Source organism: Myxocyprinus asiaticus, chromosome 41, assembly GCF_019703515.2.
Source record: "Myxocyprinus asiaticus isolate MX2 ecotype Aquarium Trade chromosome 41, UBuf_Myxa_2, whole genome shotgun sequence".
In the NCBI taxonomy this organism is placed as follows: domain Eukaryota; kingdom Metazoa; phylum Chordata; class Actinopteri; order Cypriniformes; family Catostomidae; genus Myxocyprinus; species Myxocyprinus asiaticus.
The window spans coordinates 16,050,878-16,072,985 of NC_059384.1; the positions used below are offsets into that span (position 1 = coordinate 16,050,878).

General features: G+C 38.1%; 1 protein-coding gene across 7 annotated transcripts in view; it reads left to right on the forward strand.

Moving 5' to 3' along the window:
* The window catches only part of LOC127431439 (phospholipid-transporting ATPase IB-like), a 102,219-nt gene that overhangs the window by 40,225 nt on the left and 39,886 nt on the right, over positions 1-22,108 (forward strand). For all 7 annotated transcript variants that reach the window (XM_051681829.1, XM_051681825.1, XM_051681826.1 and 4 more), the window contains 14 exons: positions 1,406-1,574; positions 1,811-1,938; positions 2,278-2,355; positions 2,471-2,559; positions 2,709-2,753; positions 2,879-2,954; positions 3,051-3,156; positions 3,787-3,869; positions 3,958-4,007; positions 4,151-4,220; positions 4,405-4,489; positions 4,585-4,724; positions 16,760-16,898; positions 18,064-18,128. In XM_051681829.1, coding sequence (XP_051537789.1) covers positions 1,406-1,574; positions 1,811-1,938; positions 2,278-2,355; positions 2,471-2,559; positions 2,709-2,753; positions 2,879-2,954; positions 3,051-3,156; positions 3,787-3,869; positions 3,958-4,007; positions 4,151-4,220; positions 4,405-4,489; positions 4,585-4,724; positions 16,760-16,898; positions 18,064-18,128 — 1,323 coding nt within the window. The remainder of the gene's footprint in view (positions 1-1,405; positions 1,575-1,810; positions 1,939-2,277; positions 2,356-2,470; positions 2,560-2,708; positions 2,754-2,878; positions 2,955-3,050; positions 3,157-3,786; positions 3,870-3,957; positions 4,008-4,150; positions 4,221-4,404; positions 4,490-4,584; positions 4,725-16,759; positions 16,899-18,063; positions 18,129-22,108) is intronic.

The following is a 22,108-nucleotide window of genomic DNA, read 5'->3' on the forward strand; positions in this document are numbered from 1 at the left end:
ACTATGTTTACCATGACACAGCGTCCTAAAATAAACAGCGAGTATGACTAGAGACTCAAACTTCTCACCTTTCAGCTAAAGTCATCTTTTCTGAAGCTAATTTGCCCAAATTATTCTGTAACATTTTCTACATTTTACTTATTAAATTCACTTGAAAGGTTACTTTAAGTTTAAACACTTACAAACAGCTTTAAATAAAACAAAAAGCTTTAAATACAACAAACAAATCAACTGAAAATATACATCTGGAAAACCTGCTATGACTTTCTCACCTTTTTCACCTCTCATGAGTTTGCATCCCTGAGTGAGACGCGATGCAACCGAAGTTAGACCCTCCAAAGGTGTCCGTCTGACGCATGAATACATAGACTAACAATAAAAAGAGCAGAGGGAGGTAGGCCAATAACTGGGTAATGTTAAATGGTATGTAAATAAAAAAACAAAACAATATTTGTACTTTTAAAACCACTTTTTGTATTGTGTAAATGCTCTACATTTGCCAAAATATGATGTAATGCATTGGAATTATCTGAATTACAGTACTTTGCAAAAGTCTTATAAGATGTTTCACAAAAGCATTTGTCTTAAGATGGTTATTTATATCTTCAGCTTTAGGAAATATGTAAATAGGAAATATAGATGTTAGACTCCCAAACATTCCTTTTGCAAATAGAATAAAATAGAATAGAAGAACAGGGAGCCCTGCAACATATTGCATGTCCCCCAAAGACACCCCAACTGAACATCGAGTCAGTCTGAGATTACATGAAGAGACAGAAGCAACTGCAACATCGTAAATAGATAGAAGAACTGTGGTGAATTCTCCAAGAAGCTTGGAACATCCTATCTGTCAACAACCAAGAAAAACTGTGTCCAGGTGTACCTAGGAGAATTGGTGCTCTTTTGAAGGCAAAGTTGGTCACACCAAATATTGATTTAGCTTCTTTTTATGTTTACTGGACTTTGTATGACGTTAATTGATAAATTAAAACTATTTATGGCATTATTTTTAAAGATATCTTTACTGTGCTACATTTTTCACGATTGCCTAAAACGTTTGTACAGTACTGTATATTTGTAATATTTTTAATTATTATATTCTAAATTACCTTTATTCTTAGTACATATATATATATATATATATATATATGTGATTAATCTGATTAATCAATCAGCAAATCAAGTAATTCTTTTAATGTTATTGTGTAGACAGCCCTAATTAAAACATATTATTGGAGTCACTATATATGTAAATAGTAATATGCATCTATGTGTATATTGTATTTAAACATGTTGCATTTGTTGTTACACCTTCTCTTATGATATGTTAAATACAGCTTTAATGACTGCTTCAGTAATTTTTGTAAGCATATTATGAGCATTATATATAATCTCTATTTTATAGAATTCCACTAAAGCTCCACTGAAACGCTCCAATGTGGAATGTGTGACAAACATGCAGATTCTTGTTCTGTTCTGCATTCTTTTGGTCATGGCTCTGGTCAGCTCCATTGGTGCCGCCATATGGAATGAACAGCACACGGATGAGGCTTGCTGGTACCTTTCTCGTGCAGGTATACACACAGACAAACACTCACTTGCCTTTGCTTTTCCTTTTCACACCTTGTAGATGTGTTAAATGATGTTGTATTTGTTAGCACCTTTTCACTTTTTAGCAAAGTTTAACTAAACAACATATACTTCGATAAAGTTGCATATTATGTTATATTTTATAAAACAAGCTTATCTGGTTGTATATATATATATATATATACACTGCGTGTGCGTGTGTGTGTGTGTGTATATATAGGTGACATCTCCCTGAACTTCTGGTACAATCTGCTGACCTTCATCATCCTCTATAATAACCTGATCCCCATAAGCCTATTGGTCACACTGGAAGTGGTTAAATTTACACAGGCTCTCTTTATCAACTGGGTAAGACTGATGCTGAATGTGTGTGTGTGTATGTGTGTGTGTACATACTTAGCTATATTTTGGGACTTTTGTCTCCCAATTGTTTCCTCAATTGCAAAATCAATTTATAACAAATGCAAATAATGTACTTTAAAATTATAAACAGGCCAAAAGTTTTCTTGTAGTTTTTGGGTTAGGGTTTGCTAATAAATATTATTAGCATTATATAAAAACAGTAGAAGTCTATGTTATGTCCTTCATTTAGGTAAATGATACTTTCACATAAGTAAATGTGTGTGAGAGAGAGATATAGTGTGTGGTGAAAATAATATGCTTTATGTTCTTTATGTGTGTTTGCAGGATGTTGAGATGTATTACTCTGAGACAGACACTCCTGCCATGGCACGAACATCCAATCTGAATGAAGAACTTGGCCAAGTAAGAAAACTCTTATCATTAACTCTTTTCCATCTTACTAATGTTTTTTTTTCTTTCTCAGTTGCAGTACTCTCTTAGTTATCTCTCATTCTCTTCCTCTCTCTGTTTTTCTCAGGTGAAATATCTATTTTCAGACAAGACCGGCACTCTCACTTGCAACATCATGCATTTTAAAAAGTGCACAATAGCTGGAGTTACATATGGGTACTTATAGTGTTCAGTTACTTTCATACATCAATAAACATGCATTATCTCTGTGCTCTGCATGGTTCTGGCTTTATTAGCATGCATTGATCTGTTGCTTTTTGTTGATATTTGGGTGTGAGGCCACTTATCTATAACTCTGTCTCCAGGCACTTCCCAGACTTGGACTGTGATCGATCCATGGAGGACTTTAGGTCAGAAATGGCTCATTCTATTTCAGTCCTGTAATTGAACAAATTCTTCTGAAGTCTAAGAGGATAATGTGTGTCATTATATTATATTATATGTGCTATCTAATTTTCTCTCTCACTTTTTTCAGTCACCTTCCCTCTTCAAGTCATAATTCAACAGAGTTTGATGATCCAGCTCTTATTCAGAACATTGAGAGGAACCATGTTAGTTTTTGTAAAGCAGTTAGATATTAAAACCCAATATTTCTGTGTATTATGAGTGTTTATGATGAAAATGTGTCCATCTCTCTTTCTTTATAGCCCACTTCCCCTCAGATATGTGAGTTTTTAACCATGATGGCTGTTTGCCATACTGTTGTTCCAGAGCGAGAAGAAAACCAAATTATCTTCCAGGCCTCTTCACCAGGTATCACAACCTTCTTCTCATTACTAGTTTGCTTATGAATATTTAAAGCTGCACCTTCAGTTTGATTCACAAGTTAACCATTTAAATGTAAAACTTTTAATTATCAAACACCATGAATTCAAAATTGGGGTTTTGTGACTTTTATTCGATATCTTTTAGATTTTGAGGCCATCATTATGCTAGTGTACTCAATAATATTTTACTAACTTTTAGCATACAGTATACAGTATATGCATTTAAAAGTCTTTCTTCTGTGGAAAAATTCACCAAAAATATTGATGACTCATCTTGCACATTAGATATTTTTGTCCAATAAAATGATCTCTCAAAGGAGAATGTCCCCTCCCCATAAATTACAAATAACACCTGCTTCTAGTTATTGCAAGAAGCAAATGATGGTTTTGCTGGGTTGTGACGTTAACTAAATAGCTATTGGCTATTTACAAAAAGGAAAAGTACTTTGATATGTCCCAGATTTTTATCCAGAAGAACATTTTTGTCAAACCATATTATGTTTATTTTTTTTCTAATACTTTATTATGACATGTGTTTTGTAATTTCCGCTCAATATTCAACTTGAATTACATGCCACAGTTAATATTACAAGTATTAATACAAATCTGTTCTCAGATGAAGGAGCGCTGGTTAAAGGTGCCAAAAGTTTGGGTTTTGTTTTTACTGCAAGAACACCCCATTCAGTCATCATAGAGGCGGTTAGTGTGTGTTTTCATCTTTAAAAATCAACCAAAGTTTTGATTGTTTCATTGTTAGATGTGTAAATTTCTTGTTTATGTTCCTCAGAGAGGAAAAGAACAGTCTTATGAGCTGCTAAATGTTCTAGAATTTTCCAGGTAGGCACCAGCTGTAAACTCTCACAATGTTACATGTAGACCTGCGTGAAGGAGTTTACTTATACCACATGCAAACTAAAAGTCTGTAATATAACAAAATAACCCTCTAAATGGTGGTTCACTTTGTTTCTAATTTTTGGCAGCAACCGCAAACGGATGTCAGTAATTGTCAGAACACCTACAGGCAAACTGCGACTGTACTGCAAGGGAGCGGTGAGAGATTCATAAACGCACGCACATCCACATAATTAAAGCAAAGACCATATACAGTGCTTACACATGTTAGGATTTGCACATAATTATTCATGCCTTTTGGATGTTACATGTAATGCTAGCGATGCCTAGTCAAATGTTTACGACTATATGGCAATTTGATGATTTCATGCTTGTATTATAGGATAATGTGATATTTGAGCGTCTGCATGAGGCGTCACAGCATAAAGACCTGACTGTGATCCACTTGGAGCAGTTTGCAACAGAAGGTGAAGATTTCATCAAAATTGAAGGGTTTTTTATGTTTTTGTTCTCCCCTTCTTCCTTTATTAACATGTATTTTTGTGTGTTTGTCCATGTGCAGGGCTGCGGACGCTCTGTTTTGCATATGTGGATCTAGAGGAGGGGGCGTATCAGGAATGGCTGAGGGAGTACAGTCGGGTTAGCACAGTGCTGAAGGACAGAGCTCAGAAACTGGAGGAATGCTACGAACTCATAGAGAAGGTACTTGACCCTACAAAGCCGTGCATATCATATTTGATACATGATTTTCTAAAGCATCTACATCATCAATTGTAATGGTGTGGGGAATGTTTTCTTGGCTCACTTTGGGCCCGTTAATACCAATCATCGCTTGAATGCCACAGCCTATTTGAGTATTGTTGCTGACCACATGCATCTCTTCATGGCCACAATATACCCATCTTATAATGGCTCCTTAAAGCATGATAATGCCTTCCTGGTCACCGGATCTGAATCCAATAAAACAATTTTGGGATGTGGTAGAATGGGAGATTTGCAGCACGAATGCTTACAAATCTGCAGAAATTGCGTGATGCAATCATGTCAACATGGACCAGAATCTCAGAGGAATGTTTCCAACAGTTTGTGGAATTCATGCCACGTTTTGAGGCTGTTTTGAGAGCAAAGTGAGACCTTACCCTGTATTAGTGTAGTGTTCCTAAGAAAATGCTTAGTGAGTGTATGTAGCCTACTCTGTTATTATAAATATTTGATTGTTTTACATTACAAGCTATTATGAGGTCATCCTACTATAACCTCCTGAGACCCAGCAAAAAAATACAATTAAATTTCACTTTTTCAATGTCAATATAGTGTTTGGTGCATAAAAACATATGATACTAATTGTTTTACATTTACATTTAGTCATTTAGCAGGTGCCGAGCGCTCACAGGAAAACAGAGTAACAAATCCACAGTACATAGGCGAGAACATAAATGGCAAACGTCAAGTAGATTGCAGCGTTACAGCTTGTCGAATTTGCCAAACAACGGTGTCATGTCCTGGCGTTATTACGCCGACATCACCGTGTAAATCGGTGGATTTGCGGTGCAGAAACAGCAGCTGCAGCAAAGTTGCATTTAACAGCCAGCCTCTCCAGAGGACATGGAGCATGACACTGATCAAGAAGCTCGTAAGTAACAAAAACAAGCTTATTCAAAAATCTGACAACGTAAGAAACCCGCGATAACATGGCACTTATTATTCTCTGGTTTTGAAGTCGAAATGTAAACAAGTATGAGCACAACACTTGCGCACATGTTATAAGCTTACATGCAACATGAAACGTGGGAAGAGGCCAAAATAATTACGTGTGCCAATAATGTTTTGCTCAAGACGCTAAATAATATTGGATTATGTACATATATCGTAAAAAATATTTTCTTTCATCACTAATAACATAGAAAGATGTTTTTTCCGTGCTATAGTCACTTCAGCTTGATCACTGGGGGCTTTAAGACATTAAGGCATGATTGTCTATAAAGCTGCTTTGAAACAATGTGTATTGTGAAAAGTGATATACAAATATAAATTACTTGAGTGTAGACAAACATTTTTCTCAAGAAAAACATGAAAATTGTGAGGTCATATTCATTTTTCTCATTACAGTCAAACTGAATAAATGCAGTTCTATTGTTTAATTTACTTTATTATAGAGCTCTACTTTTTGTTGCCAGTGTCACCACACTGTTGTGTCATTTATGATTTAAAAGACATTTATGTTGAATCCTTGAATATGTTTGAGTTAAACATTTGTGGGGGCTGTTTTTCTTTTCCGTATTGTATCGTATCATATCGTGAAACGTGTGTATCGTTACATGCCTAGTATATACAGTGCATTGCAAAAATATTCAGACCCCTGACCAATTCTCTCTTATTACCAAATTACAAATGGTACACTGAAATTTCATTCTGATTGACATTTTATTTTAAAACACTGAAACTCAAAATGAATTATTGTAAGGTGACATTGTTTTTTTGTTGGGAAATATTTTTATGAAAAATAAAAAACTGAAATATCTTGCTTGCATAAGTAATCAACTCCCACACATTAATATTTGGTCGAGCCACCTTTTGCTGCAATAACTGCTTTAAGTCTTTTGGGGTACATATGTAGAGTGAAGAAGTGATGTTGGCCCATTCTTCTCAGCAGATTTGCTCCAGGTTGTTCAGGTTGGTTGGGTGACGCTTGTGGACTGCAATTTTCAAATAGTGCCACAGATTCTCAATAGGATTGAGATCAGGACTTTGACTGGGCCACTGTAGGACATTTATTTTTTGTTCTTGAGCCACTCCAATGTTGTCTTGTGCTTGGGATCATTGTGATGCTGAAAGTTGAATTTCCTCCCAAGCTTCAGTTTTTTAGCGGACTAAAGCAGGTTCTCTTGCAGTATTTCCCTGTATTTTGCTCCATCCATTCTTCCTTCAATTCTGACAAGATGCCCAGTCCCTGCTGATGAGAAGCATCCCCACATCATGATGCTGCCACCACCATACTTCACTGTAGGGATGGTGTGTCTTGAGGCATAGGAAGTGTTAGGTTTGCGCCACACATAGCTCTTTGAGTTTTAGCCAAAAAGCTCTTGGTCTTGGTCTCATCTGACCACAAAACCTCCCACATCGCAGCTGGGTCACTCACATGCTTTCTGGTAAACTCCAGACATGCTTTCAGATGGTACTTTTTGAGTAACGGCTTCTTTCTTGCCACACTCCCATACAGGTCAGCATTATGCAGTGCTCTTGATATGGTTGACTGGTGCACCATTACTCCACTCCCAGCCACTGAACTCTGTATCTCCTTCAAAGTGATTGTTGGCCTCTCTTTGGCTTCTCTCACAAGTCTCCTTTATGTTAGAACGCTGAGTTTTGAGGGACGGCCTTTTCTTGGCAGTGCCTGTGTGGTGTGGTGCAGCTTCCACTTCCTGATTATTGGTCCAACTGTGCTCACTGGGATATCTAAACATTTGGATAATATTTTGTACCCTTTCCCTAATCTATGCATTTTATTACTTTATCTCTTAACTTTTGTGGAATGCTCTTTGGTCTTCATTTTCCTTCAGATTCACAGCCTGACCAGTGATCCTTCAACAATGGTTTTTTTATCCAGAAAATGTGATATAATGTGATAAATTTCATTGCACCATTTGTAATTCAGTAATATGAGATAATTGGTCAGGGGTCTGAATACTTTTGCAAGGCACTGTGTGTGTGTGTATATATATATATATATATATATATACATTAAATGCAAGTTAAGTTCAATAGTAAGGGCAATTAGTGTGGATTGGTTAAGTGCTCACAGAACAGATGTGTTTTCAGCAGGTTCTTGAATGTTGAGATGGTATCAGCATATCGTGTGAAGGTTGGAAGCACCAAAAATAGAAATAAATAAATTATATATACAGACTTGCCGTCCATATAAGCAAGGTAAGCAATGCTTACCTAACAGAAGGGTGAAAGGTCGCTCTCCAATGCGCATTCATGAGAGGACCGAGTTCACGCAGCCTCTCGAGTGACATAAGTGCGTTGGTATGTTCAAATGAAAACCTACAGAGCTGAGATATTCTTCTAAAAATCTTTGTTTGTATTCCACAGAAGACAGAAGTCATTGGGGTGGTATGAGGATGAGTAAATGATGAGAGAATTAAAATTTTTGGTTGAACTATCTCTTTAAGATACCCCAAGATTTATTACTGTGGCATGTATGGGCTAAGAGAAACTTAAATAACAAAAGTCTACAAGCTTAGCATAAAACAGCATAACGCGGTGGTCCCATAGACATTCTATGGGGGTACTGTCTTAACACGGTTGTTGACCTTTACACTCTCTCCTATGATAGAGCTGCAGAGGTTGTTATCTCAGTAAATAAAAGAATCTCTGACAGCACTTCCCAGTCAGTGTTAAAATGATGGAGAAAGGAGCTCTTAGCTCTATTTGATGTACAAAGCAACACTAGATTGTACTTGTGTTAGAAATCAAGTATTTTCCAGCCTCGGTAAGTGTGTTTGTTTGCAAGCGCTTTTCATGGTGAGTTCAAAGCGCCATTTGACGCTGACGTTGCCGCCTTTAAACGAATCATGAATGTAGCTTCACAATTGCTGTAACAAAGTGGATAGCCACAATCTACTGGCAGATTAATATTGTGGAGGGTGAGAGTTTAAGGGATTTAATGCCCATTGCAATGAATATGCAACCTATGTGGGGACAAGTTCTTTCAGTTATTCAAACTCCCACTTAGGCTTTGGGAAACACTTAATGTTACTTGAATTGGTGATATTTTAGTGCATTTCTATGTTCATATTTTGGAAGGCTTTGTTTGGAAAATGTTAATAAAGCATTGTATTGTTACATATTGTTTTGTTTTATTTACTAAAATAAAAAATAATGGGGGGGTCATGTGACGCCATGCAAGGAGCGGATGTATGAGCGACGAGCTCTGCGCACTTTGCTGAATTTTCGATTATTCTCATGTTATAATCTGGTAAAATTTGATACACCCAGTTGCACATTTGCCCTTTGTTGCAAAACATGGCAAAGAAGTCAAAATCCTTGGGCTCTGGAGACATTAAAAGACACTTACGTGTTCAGGATGAAAGCCCCGACAGGCCTACAGACCGGGGACTCGATTTGGATGGCGCGGCGGGATAGGTGATCCAGCGTCAGTTGTCCAACATGTCGGTGATGTTGACGAAGATTCTTGCTGACTTGGAGGATCTCGCTGTAATACGTCGATCGATTACAACGATGGAAACAAAATTCTCTGAGTTAGCTACAAGAGTGACTGTTGTTGAAAAACGAATAATTTTCTGGAATCTTCGGAGAGGAAATTAACCGCTAATCCGCCTGCGACCAAAGTTGATCTGGAACATCTCCTTGAAAAGCTCGAAGATCTTGAGAATAGAAACCGCAGGAATAACGTTCGAATTGTTGGAATTCCTGAGCATGAGGAGGGCAGAGATATGGTGAAATTCCTAGATGAGTTTTTCCCGAGTCTGCTCGACATAACAGGCCACAAGCTGGAAATCGAGCGAGCTCACAGAGTGCCGGCTCGAAGATCTGCTGAGGGAGAAAGGCCCCGATCGATTCTGGCCAGATTTCTGAGATCATCCGATAAAGATCTTGTGTTGCGCCAGGCGAGGAGCAAAGGGAAGCTTTCTTGGAAGAACCATAATATTTTCTTGTTCCCAGACTTTGCGAGTTCGACAAGAGAGAAACGCGATCGGTTCAAGGAATGTAAGAAACTCTTACATCAGAAAAAGATCTCGTTTGCTCTAATGTTTCCTGCCAAACTGAGAATAGAAACGGTCGGTCGCAAAGTATTCACATGTCCAAATCAGGCAATATCTTTTATAGAATCAGTGTCTGAGTAAACCATTGGTTGTTTCTCGTGCGAGTGGGCCTGACTCGCTGTACTAACTCTTGAGGAAGCTGGGCGACATTTTAGGTTTTTTGCGTTGGCTCCGCCGTGCGGCTGGAGCTTGTTTTGTGAATAACACTTTCCTTAAACTTTTGCATTTAAGTTCCCGGACAGATTGAGAGTGGACACTATGGATGACCGCAAAATATCTACATGCTCACACAAAGGATGTCTTTTATAAAGCTGACGGATTGTGTAAGTCATGGTATATACTTTTATGCAGCCTCTGAGTGAATTGACTCGATCATCTGGGGAACCGGGATGCTGGTTTTGTTTCTTTTTGTATTGGTTCCGCCTAGCAGCTGGAGCTTGTTCTGTTGAATAACATTCCTTTGGAACAGCTGTTGATTCATCTGTTCGTTCTTCGTGCTTATTCTTCCTGCTGGCTGTAGTTTGTTTTGTTGAGTTTTTTTTACGAGACATTGGAATGATTACGTCATCCGCTGAACTCATAACAGCCAGCTCACTGAACATTCGTTTGTCTGTCCGAGGAATCTGAATAGTTTTATATCAGCTGGAATTTGTTTTGTGGAAGATCACACCTTTGAGACAGTTCTGTGAATGAATATACACATTATTTGTTTTCATTCTTCCTATTGACTGGGTTTATTTCACAAAGTATTTTCTGTTATGTAATTTTGCCTCACAATTCGTGAGGCAAAATTGAGCAATCGGATGGCAAAGTTGTCGTAGGGACTCGTGGGCGTTCATGGACATTTTGAGTTTAGAGGTACTGTCGCCGGTTGGCGCTGTCGTGCATGGGGTTAATGCGCACGTTTTACTTTTTTCTGTTTGTTTTGTTCGGGGGGATGTTCGGGGTTTGATTGTTTCACTAATGGGGAATGTGGTCTTCATAATTTTGTTTTTGGCACACAATTTATTTTTTCTACTATATCAAAATGTCAAAAGTTAATATGAGTGTACTATCTCTATCCACATGGAATGTGAATAGGTTGGGGCACCCCATAAAAAGAAGGAAGGTTATTACTTTTCTTAAACGTAAGAAATATGATATAGTGTTTCTTCAAGAAACACATCTCTCCCCGCAGGAAGCTGAAAAATTTGGGAAGATATGGGGTGGACATGTTTTCTTTAGTACTGGCACAAGTAAGAGCAAGGGAGTCATTATATTGGTAAATAAATATCTACAATTCAAATGTCTCAAGCAGATTAAAGATAAATTAGGAAGAGTAATTATTGTTTTAGCTGAAATTCAAGGGCAAAGGTTGATTTTGGCTAATATTTACGCACCTAACGCTGATGATCAGGGCTTTTTTATAGATCTTGAAGGGATGTTGCAAACCGCTGGCACCCTTTCATGATATAATATTGGGAGGAGACTTTAATCTTTTGATGGACTCAATCCTTGATCATAGTGAAGCAAAAGTGTGTAAGCCCTCTAGAGCAACACTGACGCTTCACAGGACGTGTAAAAATCTTGGTCTTTCGTATATTTGGAGACTTTTGAACACATCTGGTAGGGACTATAAATTTTTTTCATCAGTCCATAAGATTTATTCCAGAATAGATTTTTTTTTAAATATCCAAATCCCTCATTTCATCTGTTGTTGATTGCTCAATTGGAAACATTTTAGTCTCAGATCATGCCCTGGTGAGTTTAGAGGTGATGCCACATATAGAGAAAAAGAAATCATATAGTTGGCGCCTTAATGTATCCCTTCTGCAAAATCCTGATTTCCAACAAATGTTAAAGACTGAAATCAGTGTTTATATGGAGACCAACTGGTCCTCAGTATCCTCTGTGGGTGTGGCTTGGGAGGCACTTAAAGCGGTTCATAGGGGCCGGATCATACAGTATGCCTCATTCATCAAAAAATCCAAAGCACGAGATCTTGTGGAGTTGGAAGGAAATATTAAAAGTGCCGAGGCAGAGCTGAAGCGCCATATGTCAGCTGATGGCCTCAGATAATTGACCTGACTGAAATATAGATATAATACTATTTTGTCGCGGAAAGTGGAGGTTTGGTTATTCAGGGCAAGACAGTCATACTTTGAGTCAGGTGATAAAGCAGGGAAGCTTTTGGCTAGATATATAAAGCAGAGAGAGTCTTTTTCTACCATTCCCTCAGTGAAATCTGCTGGTGGTGAAATATTTACCTCAGCCATTGATATTAATAATGCCTTTAAAGAGTTCTATATTGATCTTTATAGTTCCACGTCTTCATCTACTGATGAAGATATTAGAAACTTTGTGGAACCATTAGATCTTCCTAAACTGACGATTGAGCAAAAAAATTCTCTTGATTCTGAGATAACCCTGGAGGAGCTTGATGAGGTAATTAAGTCCCTACCTACTAGCAAGGCTCCGGGGCCAGATGGTTTTGCCGCAGAATTTTTTAGATCCTATGCTACAGAACTGGCTCCACTTTTGTTAGAAGTTGATACTGAATCATTAAAGAACGGAAAACTTCCTCCAACCATGACACAAGCCCGGATCAGTCTGATTCTTAAAAAGGACAAAGATCCAAACGAGTGTAAAAGTTACCGTCCAATTTCCCTGATCCAACTAGATGTAAAAATATTGTCAAAAATTTTGGCTAATCGATTAAGTAAAGTTATGACATCACTTATACATATAGATCAGGTGGGGTTTATTCGGGGCCGCAGCTCTTCTGATAACATCAGGCGTCTCATCAATATCATGTGGTCAGTAGTGAATGATCAATCTCCAATCGCTGCCATATCACTTGATGCCGAAAAGGCATTTGATATGGTAGAATGGGATTATCTTTATAAGATTTTGGAAATATACGGGTTCGGGAGTACATTTATTGGTTGGATTAAGTTACTTTATAGACACCCGGTAGCAGCGGTACAAACAAATGGATTAATCTCAGATTATTTTACTTTGAATAGGGGCACTTGGCAGGGTTGCCCTCTTTCCCCATTATTGTTCTGTCTTGCCCTGGAACCATTAGCAGCTGCGATAAGAAAGGAGGATGATTTTCCAGGGGTGGTGGCGGGAGGTGTGCCGCATAAGCTTCTGCTTTACGCAGATGATATTTTATTATTTCTCTCTGAACCTACTAGATCTTTGCCTTGCCTCTACAGAACTATTAATTCCTTTTCCAAGTTCTCAGGATACAAAGTCAACTGGGCTAAATCCGAAGCTTTGTCTCTGACAGCGTACTGTCCAGTAACGGCTTTCCAGCCGGGTGCCTTCCAGTGGCCCAAACAGGGCATTAAGTATTTGGGGATTTTATTCCCAGCAAATTTGTCTGATTTAGTTAGTGTTAATTTTGACCCTTTAATAAAAATGTTTTCGAGTGATGTCAGCAGGTGGGCTTCATTACATTTATCGATGATTGGGAAGGTTAATGTTATTAAAATGAATTGTATTCCAAAATTTAACTACCTGCTACAATGTCTCCCTGTAGATGTCCCCCTCTCTTATTTCAAGGAATTTGACAGCATAGCGAAGTCCTTCATTTGGAATGGTAAACGTCCCAGATTGCATTTTAATAAGTTACATAGGCCGATAGACAAAGGAGGGCTAGGCCTTCCCAAGATTTTGTTTTATTACTATGCGTTCAGTCTCAGACATTTGGCTCATTGGTCACTCCCACCTGAGAGAGCCCCTCCCTGGTTTGTTATTGAACAGGCAGTTCTTGCCCCTATTTTGCCATTACAAAGTATCTCTATCAAACTAATCGGAAAAGTTAAGTTACACCCCATTATTTCGCATTTACACTCAGTATGGACTAAAGTGTCCAGATTGTTTAAATTGGACACTTATTTAAATGCTGCCTCGAGCATATGGCAAAACCCAAGACTGTGTATTGGCAAGTCTCCTTTTTGTTGGCCGGAATGAATTGTGAGGGGGGTTGCTACACTCGGTGACCTATATGAAAGTGATGTGTTGAGATCGTTTGAAAACTTGGTCCAACATTTTGGGATCCCCAGACCTCAGTTTTATAGGTATTTACAACTGCGCCACCTGCTTTGCACTATTTTTGGGAGTAGCACACATCCCCCTAAGGAGGCAGATGCTTTGGGAGAGGTGATTGCGGCTTTTGGAAAAGGTCATGAGGCATCAGTGTACTACTCCCTGTTAATTCAGAGTCTGGGTGACGGAGCCTTAACTTCTCTCAAGAGACTATGGGAGAAAGATTTCAACTTGGCATTGGAGGAAGGAGTGTGAGCTAAGATTCTTAAAAATGTTAAGTCTGCATCTAGTGATGCAAGGGTGCGTCTTATACAATTCAAAATTTTGCATAGATTTTATTGGACCCCCTCTAGACTGTAAAGGCTTGGTCTTAAAGACACACCCACCTGCTGGAGATGCCAATCGGAGGATGGAGACATGGCCCATGTTTTTTGGTGGTGTGTCAAGATCCAGAAATTCTGGTCGAAGGTTCAGGTTTCGTTTTGCCCCATACTTTGTGTTCTGGGCGATGGGGGGGGTCATCGATGTGGGGGATGGCCATATAGAGAACTGGGTTCTGACTTGTGTGATGATCGCCAGGCAGGTTATTTTGAGGGGTTGGAGGTCAGCTGGTGCACCCCCATATCCGGAGTGGTGCACGGAGGTGGGGAGGGTGGCAGCTTATGAGGAGGTGTCATCTAGAAGACGGGGTGGCTTGGATAAGTTTGCTCGGAAATGGGGCAGGTATTTGGAGTTTTTGGAGGGCTCTCGGGTGGGGTGTGGAGAGAGTAATGTATTATAGTTTGTATGATTATTATGTGTGTGTATGTATGTATGTATGTGTATATATATGTATATGTATTTATGTTTGTATATGTATGTATGTATATGTCCACAGGGTTGTTTTTTTGGGGGGGGTCGGGGAGGGGGGTTGTGGGGTTTAAATGTTGATTTTTTTATATATATATATATATATATATATATATATATATATATATATATACATACATGTTTACATTTCATTGTAAAAAATGTTAAATAAAAACATTTTTAAATAAAAAAAAGAAGGGTCAAAATAAAGGGTCAAATTTCAGCACTTTTAAAATATGTGATTAATTGCGATTAACTACAAAAGTTATGTGATTAATTGTGATTTAAATTTTTTTATTGACTGACAGCACTAATATATATATATATATACAGTATATTTATAGATTTTGTCTACAGATGCAAAACAAAACTTATATTATAGGGTTAATATAAGCCATGCGTATCACTTGAGAACAGTTATTATATTTGAACAAGGGTCAATAAAGTATGTAATTCGCATTTTACACAGCTGGGACAGATCATCTGATGCACATTACAAACAAAAATAGCAAGAACTGGCTGAAATCGGCAGTTCCAACCTGATTGGCTGGCTTCTACACGTTTCAATAGAAGATCACTAGATTTTCCATGTTTGTGAGATACATGACATTTAATTTTTGAAAGATGTCTAAATATTAAACGAGATGCCATTTTGCTTGGTTCTTAGAGTTATATCTAATTTCAGATTTACCAATCCCTAAATTGTAAATATAAAAGTCAGAAAATATTTGGCCATTGTTATATCAGTTAGACGCCTACATACTATCTAAATTGTTGCTGCTTGAACAGAATAAGCTGCAGTGTGCCATAATTCATGTCAATAGACAAACAAGGCTTGGATCTCTTGTATGAGGCAGTGCCCTTGCTGCAATGATCTGAGTGGACAACAGGTGGCACTGAAGCATTACATTTTAAGCAGGCAACTCATATAGTGCAGGAGGTGGTGCTCTGTTATTCTCTCATTAACCTGTACATGCCTCTTTGTCTTCCCATCAGACTGGAATACTCTGTAGTGTGCTCCAAATGCACTGATCAGAGATCTAAGCCCCAGGACACAGACACTGTTATATGGAGCAGTGAAAATGGAGTTTGTTGGGTTTTGTGTGTTTCAGGTCTCTGGCCCAGATTAGTAGTTTGAGGAGGAGTTGGTATACCATAGTGAGGATAATTACCTACACCAGCCTGCCAAAAGCCCCATAAAACCAGAGTCAACAACACTGCTGTGTGACCTCTGCAGACACACATAAATACACTAGAAAAACTCTCCAAATATTGTCCCTCATACAGATACTGAAACTGGGGAAAGACATAAGTTATTAGAGAGAGTGGGAAAAGAAACTGGTGGAGTGGGTGATTATGGAGAGGAAAGATGAAGGTGGTGTGAAATATGTTGGTTTCAGGTTGTCAGTTGCCTTACTTGGATGTGGTTACTGAGTTTCTGTATGTCTGTATGTGTGTGGCCGCTTTAGTTTTGCTTGCTAAGACAAGCATCACTATTATTATTGCTCATAATTAGAGGCAGGGATTTAAACAAATCCCTAGCCCAAAGTAGTGAAGGAATAGTTTGCCAAAAAATGAACATTCTGTCATCATTTACTCACCCTTATGTTGTTCCAAACCCATATGACTTTCTTCCGTGGAACACAGAGTAATTAAAAAAAGTCTTCACAGGGTTTATTTGCCATACCTTAAGTGCTTAATGATTGAAGCGCTTAAAACAAATGTGGTGCTACGTCGATAATTTCAAACCTCATTGGTTCTCGTCACATCTTGTAACCAAATGTGCTGCATGATGTCATGACATTTAGAAGAATATCTCAGCTTTTTGGTCCTTACAATGCAAGTGAATGGTGACCAGAACTTTGAACCTCCAAAAATCACATAAAGGCCACATAAAAGTAATCCATATGCCTCCAGTGGTTTAATCCATGTCTTAAGAAGCAATATGATAGGTGTGGGTGAGAAACAGATCAGTATTAAGCACCACTCATATTTTCTTCTGAAAATGTTACAATCTAGTTTTCTTCCCCTTTATTTAATTTGTCATCTCTGTTTCTCACACAGAACCTGCTTTTGTTGGGTGCAACTGCAATAGAAGATCGCCTGCAAGCAGGAGTCCCAGAAACCATTGCAACACTCATGAAAGCCGACATCAAGATCTGGGTTCTAACTGGAGACAAGCAGGAGACGGCCATCAACATTGGTGTGTGTTTGTCATAAATGGATGTATACTGTACAAACATGCACAAATAGTTCATTAAAGCTGCAGCATTTAATTTCTGTGCCACTAGCAGCACCAAATGGAAATACAAAAATTATGTTTTGAAACAGGTTTCCAAAACACTCCACCTGTCTTCCAGTGGTCAACAAACAGATAGTCTTGCCCAAAACTTACGCCATTGGTGTTGGGATGTTCAAGCAAGCAAAGCAATGTTTTATTAAAGACACAGAGTCACAGTGTTAACACTTTTAAGAGAAATCAATCTATGAATTACTTACTTATATTTGTCTCTGCACACTGATGCTGCATTCCATTCAACTCGGACAGTTTGAGCATCCAACTTCCTACCTGGAAAAGTGCAAATTGAACACTACTTGAAGTTGGACATCCAACTTGGAAACTTGTGCAGCCATCTACAACTCAGGTGTACAACATGGTGGCACACAGGACTTGCACAAAACAAAAAGGAATGCATCATTGAGTCAAAGTTCTGACATGACATGATAATAAAAAACCTGTTTGCCAAGAAAAAGTAAATGAGCTTATACACCTGCCAATCAAATGCTAGCACTGCATAGCATCCTTTATCCTATGGAATTTGGTAGCTAGGAGACCTCTTTGTTGGCAGTTGAACAAAGTAAATGCTAACGTTGCATTTCATTTCTTATACGTCATTTTCCAAGTGTCGGGCAATGGAACGCCTTTATGGTCGGAGGTTGGAGATATCAAGTAGTAATCTCCCACATCCGACTTTGAATGGAACGCAGCATAAGCTTGAATAGGAGAAAGTATTTTAACATCGAAAAATTACCCAAAGCAGCTACTAAGTAGGATGTACAAGGAAGTGCAACACGACAACATAATTTCAAACAGACACTGATTTAAAACCACAAGCAGACTCCCAGATTAATGGAGAACACAGGAGACGAGGAAAGACAGACATCTAGACAGTCAGACGGGCGCTGCAAACAGACAGCTCAAAATAAAGTGGATGAGAGCGAAGATAAAACATTGGACTGCAGAGCACAGCTCAGCAGACAGGGATTAGTGGGCAATGACAGATATACAAAAAGGTTAATTTGTTGTTGAGATCTGTATGTGTGGCATTGTGTAACGCCCCTACTGTAACTGTCTCTCTGTGTCTCAGGTTACTCCTGTAGGCTGGTGTCACATGGCATGTCCCTCATCATTGTCAATGAAGATTCCCTGGATGTGAGTACATATTGTGTATATATACAGTATGTGTGTTTGTGTGTGTGTGTGTGTGTGTGTGTGTGTGTGTGTGTGTGTGTGTTTGTTGGTTAGCGTTCTCATGCCGTCTCTGGAGGAAGTTGGGTGTGGTCAGGTGAGGAAAGTGTGTGTCTTTGTTCATGTACAGGTGAAGGTAATTAAAGTGTCTGGTGTCATCGTTGAGGGCATGATGAAAGCTGTAATGGATCATATGGACATGCACTCATTATGACATAAAAGCTTAAAAGAGAAACATGAAAAATTGAACAGACACGCACATACACTAGGTATGGGTGATACAGCTAAATTAATTTAATAACACATTCTTAAAGACTTAATGGCCAAAAAAAAAAGTCTCATTGAAGTCATCTCAGTATTCACAGTGTTGCTTGATTTTATATCGGCAGCAAAATTATTGCAAATATATTTTGTATATTTTACATATCACCCAGCCCGCCCAATGTCCCTCATTTTCAGACTTGCGCACTTTTTTTTTACTTGACCACAAACCTCTGGGGTCTCTGTCTGTCTTTGTATCTCTCTTTATTTTTCTCACACTCACACACAGACAACGTTAATTACTTCCAGGGAGAGATAGTCTTCCTCAGATGCTTGTAAACTCTCAGATCTCTAAGAATAGGCAGTCAGATAGCAGAGCATCACACACACACTTTCACACACTGAACAGAGCACTGGAAAAGAAGGCTTCCAGAAAGAAACAGGACTCACATCTTCTCTTTATGGGAATATTTTGCCAGACATTTCCTTGTTTACAATGAAACACTGACAGCGGTTTGGAGAAACACTGTGTGCAGATTTTGTCTTATTTCATTTCCAGTGATTTTGTTTGTAAAAATGAAATCAATATGTTCAGATGAATAGATCTAATTAGTATTGGACAGAGACCACTGTTAAAGAGACAGTACTTTATTACTGCAGAGATGTAATAATAGTACAACTGTTTAGGCATAGTTATACAATGATTACATTATAATTAAAATATTCATTAAGTGCCTAAGTGCTCAGTGATATACTTAGTAATCTGGTGAACTGGTTTTACACGTCATAGCTCTTACTATAACATGTATTTTGTATTCTTTAAACACATTCCCATTTTGTCAACAATTTCTTGCATTAATTTATTTTCGCTTCACTGGTCTGTTGCTTCTATGATTTTAATTCTCATTTTACTCTTGAGACCTACAAGCCTATATCAACAGCTTGATTTTTATCAAGAATGCCAGTTTCAGGCTCAAGACCCCAAAGCTTTTATATTTTTGGTCGATGAAGTTTTTTGCAAGTGAATAAAACAGACTGATATTTAATTATTTTCATTTATATGCACCCAAATAACAATACATAGTTAAAGCTGAAGTGTGAAATTTCTGCACCACTAGCACCACCAAACGGAATTGCAATAATAAAAGTTTGTTTTCAGATAGCTTTCTGAATATGCCCCCCATTTGTTGTTGAACAAACAAACAGATAGTCCCGCCCCCAACTCACGCAATTGGTTGAGTCAATGTTATTGTGTCGGTATGGACGGGTTGCTCAAAACGAACAGAGGAATTTTTATAACACCGCAGAGACAGAGTGTTTACAGTGTTTTCTGCACTGCAAACCCTAAAAAGTTAGCAGAACTTGAAAATTTCAGGCAATCAGTTACTCAATTTTTTTGAGTTAATAAACTCAAAGTTTACTCAGAGTAACTTAAACTCAAGTTTAAGTTAATAGAACTATCAGATTTTATACTACACATGCATTTTAATGGCACTTAACATTCAAATTAACTCTTTGGCTGAACTTAAAATTATCATGTAAGCTCAACTTAAATACTTCAAATAGAGGAAACCTAACTAGCTAGTACTAGCTAATACAGTGAATGTCAGTATGCCAAATGCATGCTAATTGTATGCTTTGATTAGTGTAGCAATTGCTCAACGAGTTAAGCAATATTCTGTAGAACAGTCTTAAATTGTACCTGTCTTCAACCTAAGCTCAAGCTCCACTATTCACCATAATAGTAACCCCAAATACTTTAACATAATAGAAACTCTTCTAAATAACACAACAAAACATTAAACATTAAAAAGTCTCCCCCATTACATTCATCTTGCACAAAGATACATTAGATAACTCTTAATTTTAAAGAGCACCTGTTATGGTTTTTCAAATATTACCTTTCATGTAGTGTGTTATATAGCTGTTTGTGAATGTAAAAAAGTCTGCAAAGTTTCAAAAATCAAAGTGCACGACAAATGGAGTTATTGACTCCCAAAAGAAAGAACTGATTCTGAACACCTGAAATGAGTCGTTAGTAATTCCAGACTTCCTGTACTAACCTACGTAATTTGGTAACAAAAAACCCGCCTCTGGTCTTCATTGGCTGCTCGTGAACAGCTTTGACCCACCCTCAAACACTACTCTAAGTGGTAGACCAATCACAACAGACTGGTACATCTGACCAATCAGAGCAGAGAAGGCTCTCTGAAAGGAGGAGTTTAGAATGAATCCTTTAGAACGGATCATTGAACGAGTCGTTTTTGACACTGGGAAAAAAGGTAATGCTGCAATTTAAATTATGAGCAAATTAAAGTGTTTTTTGACCTTGGATGCATGTAAATCTATTGTATGAGTCCTTTAAAACAAAATTAGGCACATTTAAAAACCATAATAGGTGCTCTTTAACATTTACTCTCCTTGTCGAGTGCCGTACAAAGCATGCTGGGAAATAGAAATCCGCTACCCAGTTTCAGGTCCTGTAAATTCATTTAAAGTTCATTGAACTCAAAACAGTAAAACAGTTCAGGTTACTTAAAAGGTGTCAGTTTTCTGGACTCAAAAGAAAGAGAAAGTTCTAAATACTCATCATTTGAACTAATTTTTATGATTACATTTTCCCCAACTCAAAACAATTAATTATTTTTGAGCATTAGGTTTTACAGTGTGTTTTTTTTAATACAGAAAAAGTTACACATTTCAGCTTTAATAAACACCAACACTAACCTACATATATCTCTACTACATTCTGCTTCATTAATCATAAAATCAATTTTGAATCAATTAACTTAAGCAGTTTGAACTGAATCATGGAAATGAATCAACTTACCAACTGTAACGCCATTTTTGCAACTAAAGTTTAAATCAGACCAAACAAAAAATTTTCCCACATTCTGTGGGAAAAGAAAAAGTTTGCACTTGGTGTAAAAGAGTCCATTGGGATGATTTGTTTTTATTTTAATGTGGATATTAAAGGAATAGTTCACCCAAAAATGAAAGTTTGCTGATAATTTACTCACCCTTAGGTCATCCAAGATGTATATGACCTTCTTTCTTCATCAGAACAGGATTTAAGATTTTTATTTATTTATTTATTTTTTATCCCCTTTCTCCCAGTTTGGAATGCCCAGTTCCCACTACTTAGTAGGTCCTCGTGGTGGCACAGTTACTCATCTCAATCTGGGTGGCAGTTGCCTCTGCTTCTGAGACCGTCAATCCACACATCTTATCACGTGGCTCGCTGTGCATGACACTACCGAGACTCCGCATGTGGAGGCTCCTACAACCCTCCACGATCCACGCACAACTTACCACACGCCCAGTTGAGAGCGAGAACCACTAATCGTGACCATGAGGAGGTTACCCCATGTGACTCTACCCTCCCTAGCAACTGGGCCAATTTGGTTGCTTAGGAGACCTGGCTGTCCAGGAGTCACTCAGCACACCCTGGATTCGAACTGAAGGGGTGGTAGTCAGCATCAATGCTCACTGAGCTACCCAGGCCCCCCAGGATTTAAGATTTTTAGGAAAGTATCCCAGGTTTTTAGCTTCATCCAATGCAATTTTTGATGGTCCAAAAAGCATATTTAGGCAGCATCAAAGTAATCCATATGACTCCAGTCGATTAAGTAATGTCTTCTGAAGTTAATCAATACATTTGTGTGAAAAGCAAATCGCTAATT